The sequence below is a fragment of the Nicotiana sylvestris genome, chromosome 7 (assembly GCF_000393655.2).
Source record: "Nicotiana sylvestris chromosome 7, ASM39365v2, whole genome shotgun sequence".
Taxonomy (NCBI): domain Eukaryota; kingdom Viridiplantae; phylum Streptophyta; class Magnoliopsida; order Solanales; family Solanaceae; genus Nicotiana; species Nicotiana sylvestris.
Window position 1 is genome coordinate 3944536 of NC_091063.1, and position 4913 is coordinate 3949448.

The following is a 4913-nucleotide window of genomic DNA, read 5'->3' on the forward strand; positions in this document are numbered from 1 at the left end:
AAAGAAATTTTGGATAAGGACTGCATTAAATCCTAAATGAGAAATTAAAGTTGATGAGTTTCACTTACACAGTGGTCGTTAATTAATAGAGAGGTCTATGTATCACAAAATTTAGTTGCATCATTAAATTAGTAAAGGTCCAAAGGGCCAAAAACTAATAATGTTATGGGTCAAACAAAAGTTTCTTAAAAATTGAGGGACTTAATGACGTGGGATAGATGAAGTAAAAATACAAATGGCAACATTCTCCGAAACGGTTCGTTACACATCGCTTTTCCTTATTTGCTTTCTAATTCACACACACACACAGTGCACCGTCACCGCCATCCCACCCCCCCAAACCCCCCCCCACTCCCACCCCAACCCCTACTATACAATTTATACTTGCCCAGTACTCTGAGTCTGTCACCATTATTTTCGTCGCTTTTTCTGCAAAAAATATCCTCTCTCAGAAAATCCATTTCCCACGTTCACTGAGTTCCCTTAATTTTATCTGCAAAAATTTGAACCCAAATCAGAGTTTAAAAACAAAGTAGTTCTGGTTTTGAACATTAGAGATGGAACAGGAGAAAATGGTAACAGATGATGTCATCAATGGCGGACTACAAACAGTGAAAGAAGAGCCAGTACTATTTCTTGATGAAGAAGATGACATTATTAGCTCACTACTGCCAAAGCCATTGGAGGGGTTACGTGATATGGGTCCACCACCATTTTTGAAGAAAACATTTGAATTGGTGGATGATCCTAATACTGACTCTATAATCTCTTGGAGTAATACCAAAACCAGCTTTGTTGTTTGGGATCCTCATAAGTTCTCTATCGATCTTTTGCCTAAACATTTTAAGCATAATAACTTCTCTAGCTTCATTCGCCAGCTTAATACCTACGTAAGTTTCCCAATTATATGTTACTTTGTTTTCTGTTACAATTTACAATTAGCTGGGAAATGAACACTTATCCTTGGCCTTATATGTAATTGCTGCTGCTAATTTTTTTTTATTTCTTATATGGTGAGTTCAGAATTGAAAGTTAAATTAAGTGTTTCTTAAGGAATTTTCAAATTTCTTTAGTGAAGTAGTGATTGAGTGCTCCTGTTGTTGGTTAAGTTTTAAACTCTATGTACTCATAGCATATGATATATTTATACAATCAGGTCACTTATGGTTGTTATAGTTTTTTGATAAGCACTAATTGGTAATTTGATAAAAATGGTAGTTGAGCTGTTATTATATGTTAAATTTCACTGATAGTGGAAAAAGTCGTCAGTACAAGCATTAATAGGTAATTTGATAAAAATGGTAATTGAGCTGCTATCGCATGGTAATGCACTTGCATGTTAAAGTATATGAAGATGAGCCTTGGAGCAAGTTGTCTCCATGCGACCTAAGCTCACTGTTCGAGCCGTGAAGCAGCCATTAATTCTTGCATTAGGTTGGTGTAGGCTGCCTGCATCATCCAATCCTTTGGCTGCGGTCCTTTCCTGGACCCTGCAATCACACAGCATGCCTTGTGCACGGGGTCGCCCTCTTTTTTTTTTCTTCATGTTAAAAGTATATAAAAACATAAACCCAATTTTATTTGATTATGGTTTATTGGGTTTTAAGTATATTTTTTTGTGGGGGTTGTAGCGTTTCAGGAAGATTGATTCAGACAGATGGGAATTTGCAAATGAGGGATTTCAGAAAGGGAAGAAGCATTTGCTGATAAATATAAAGAGGAGAAAGCAGCAGTATACTCATCAAGGATCAGGATCAGCACAATCATGGCTTGGTTCTTGCAATAAGGATGGGATTGAGGCTGAATTAGAGAAGCTGAAAAAGGATCAAAACACATTGAAAATGGAAGTCCAGAGTCTAAAACAACAACAAGAGAGCACAGAAAGCTACTTAGCTACTGTTAAAGAGAGGTTACAGAATAGTGAGACTAGGCAAAAGTATATGGTTATCTTTATGGCAAAAGCATTCAAGAATCCTCTCTTTGTTCAACATTTGATTGAGAAGATTAAACAGAGGAAGACTTTAGACAATGGTACTGTTACAAAAAAGAGGAGATTGGCTAATACTCAATGTGATGGACAGAGTCTTCAAGTTCAAGAGGAATTCACAACAATTAAGTCTGAAATACAAACACTGCTCTCCTCTGATGAATCAAACAGTCCTGCGGACGAACAGAAAAGGAATAGCCAAGACATGTCATCTGAGAATTATATATTGTGGGAGAAGCTAATGGAAGATGATATGATATATGAGAATGGAGCAGAAAATGATAAACATCACAGTGATATTGTTCTTGAACTCGAGGATTTGATTGCAAGTTAGAGAGTTTGTTGAGCAAGTTAGCTGTCCTGGTTCAGCACTAAAAGATAATTGGTATAGCTCTGCTTTCATTGTTGTTGCATTTTTTGTTCTGGCTTTTCGATAATGCTGTGACTGTTTTTCTTGGGTCGAGGATATATCAGAAACAATATCTCTACCTTTACAAGGCTAGAGGTACGGCTGTGTACATACTGTCTTCCCCAAACCCTAATTGTGGAATTACACTGGATCTGTTGTTGTTGTTGTTGTTAGATTTTTATTCTGGGAGTAAACTATTGTCATGTGCACTGTAAAACTCATAGTTGTACCTTTTTCATGTTGTAGGAGGGCAAATAAGGAAGCAGCTTTTTTGAAGAGATGTTTAATTCTCTTTCAACTGCACAGGAGCCAAAATCAAGAAAGTGGGATGGTGTTTAGATTATGTGTTTATTGTCAGTCTTTATCAGTTAGTGACTAACAATGTACAAAGTTTATATAGCAAAAATAGAAGATGCAAACATTAAGGTGGTTTTTGTTGTTCTTAGGTGGTTGTTTAGTAGGTGCACAGGAGATGTAGGCTTGTTAACCATATTGCTCTGTTCTACTCTGCTTTTAACATTAATGCTGTTTCTCAGCTTTGATGTTTAAAATGGTTGCCTCATGAATCCGAATGAAAAGGGTTGGTCTCTAAGCAGTGGCGGAGTTAGGTGGGCGGAAGGGGTTAAGCTGAGTCTCTTTTGTCAAAAATTACATTGTGTATCATATATATTAGATGTTAAATTTCCTTAGTTTCTTTACGTGTTTACTTTTTTTAATTTTTTGAATGAAAATTCTGCTTCCGTCACTGTGTTCTTTGACAATATAACGTCGCTCAAGTTAGGTACATATTTTTCTCATTTTCTCACATAAGTAAGAAATTAATTTGCCTATATAGAAACAAATTATATATTAGAAGCAGGGGCGGACGCAAATGGATGGAAGCGGTATTATCCGATAGTGCATCGCCGGAAAAAAATACTATTGTTTATACTAATATTCTGTAGACACGAGACAATATACAGTAATGACATTGTTTCTTAGCTGACATTGTTTCTTAGCAAAGACTATTTTCTGATCCACTGGTCAAGCTCATATTTGAGTTTGTAAAGGTTGTAGGTTCGAGGCTAGCCCTAAATGTTTTATTTTTTGAACATTTTTTAGCAGAGTATTTTTGTTAAAAATTTGAGGCTAAGAAAAATTGAATCTATAGGTGTCAAACAGGCCGGGTTGATACGGGACCGCCCCGCCCCGCCCCAGACCGGTTGAAACCCCAACCGGCCCGGTACTTAGGGGTCGGGTGGGTTGGGTTACTGAGGTTAGGAGAGTTGGTCTGTTCACTTTAATTTATCCGGTTAATCGGATCGGTCAAACTCGGTCAACCAAAATTCCTGTAGAATCGATTAACCGGCCCGATCCGGACCGGTTTAAAGGCTAGATTTCAATTTTTTTAAAGTTTTAGAGTCTAAGGCAATGCAAAACCTTTGAATTTACTCTTTTTCGTTAATTTACTTGTTGTTAAATGTAAATCTTCAATTTGGAAGTTTGAATCTTGAAATAAATGTAGCACTTGCAATTTCTAAGTGCAATTTTTTTCTCATCTTCATTGTATTCTTTATATATTTACTTTATATTAATATAATTACAAAAGTTATACAAAATACATAAAAAACAAAAAAAAGAAAAACTAACCTGACCCGGCCCGGTCCCTTGGACCCGTAACCGGTACGGTTCATTTTTATCCGGATGAACCCGAACCCGTTAAGTCCGGTAACCCCTAACTCGTAACCGGCCCGGTTCGAAACCCGAACGGTTTCAACTTTTCCCTACCCAACCCGGTCCGGCCCACCCGTTAGACACCCTTAATTGAACCTATACCTCCCTTTGCAATAATATTCAACTAAATTATTGGGTCTAAGGCTTTTAACTTGTAAGATAATATTTATATAAATACGATATAGCTTAAAAAAAAGGTTTTGCTACGCCCTGGTTAGGAGGTTATGATGCATGTAGTAGATTTTGTTATTATAATGCGTATTCCAATCAAAATTTGAAGCGATATGTATTTTGAATTAGAAGTAACTTCGAGAATAATGATCGAAGTAAGTAGAGCAGACAAGATAGATGGATGTTCCCCAACTTTTGACAAATGTGGATAATCTGCAATCCTATCTTTTTGGCTTTTCCAGAATGGTATAATTGTATTGTATGGACCTAAAACGCAGTCAGTTATTTACTGGAAACTTCAGCCAAAATCTTAGATGAAGGTGCAAACTAGAGCCACATAATCAACATTTATTAGTCACAATAAAATAATAATAATTGCCACATATCTTATCTATTAGTACTACTAACTGGTAGCCCATAAAAGTAACTATTAGCATCTAATTATTGATCATGGCTTGCAATATTTTTTTATTTAAAAAATGTATAGAAAGTCGAACATTAAGGTTGTAGGTTAGGGGGAAGTTGTGAATATTTCTACAACGCACTAGAGTGAGATTAGACAGTTAGAAGTTAGTTTTAGGATTCTAGTGGTCATCTACTGATGCATGGCTTTAGCTGCTGGTTATTATTATA

At 36.3% G+C, this 4913-nt stretch overlaps 1 protein-coding gene across 2 annotated transcripts; it reads left to right on the top strand.

Moving 5' to 3' along the window:
- The first annotated feature begins 407 nt into the window (after window positions 1-407).
- Window positions 408-3085, top strand: LOC104247976 (heat stress transcription factor A-7a-like). 2 transcript variants are annotated; one of them, XM_070150758.1, is made up of 3 exons: window positions 408-890; window positions 1632-2492; window positions 2643-2947. In XM_070150758.1, the coding sequence occupies exons 1-2, from the start codon at window positions 558-560 to the stop codon at window positions 2319-2321; spliced, it is 1023 nt and encodes a 340-aa protein (XP_070006859.1). In that variant the 5' UTR covers window positions 408-557; the 3' UTR covers window positions 2322-2492; window positions 2643-2947. The 2 variants fall into 2 exon arrangements, with proteins under 2 accessions (XP_070006859.1, XP_009802448.1); XM_009804146.2 differs by having other exon boundaries at window positions 426-890; window positions 1632-2372; window positions 2643-3085.
- The last annotated feature ends 1828 nt before the right edge of the window (window positions 3086-4913 follow it).

Coding starts and splice junctions, on each gene's coding strand:
- LOC104247976 (XM_070150758.1), top strand. CDS start 558: ATGGAACAGGAGAAAATGGTAACAGATGATGTCATCAATGGCGGACTA. Junction 891..1,631: donor TTCGCCAGCTTAATACCTAC/GTAAGTTTCCCA, acceptor TGGGGGTTGTAG/CGTTTCAGGAAGATTGATTC.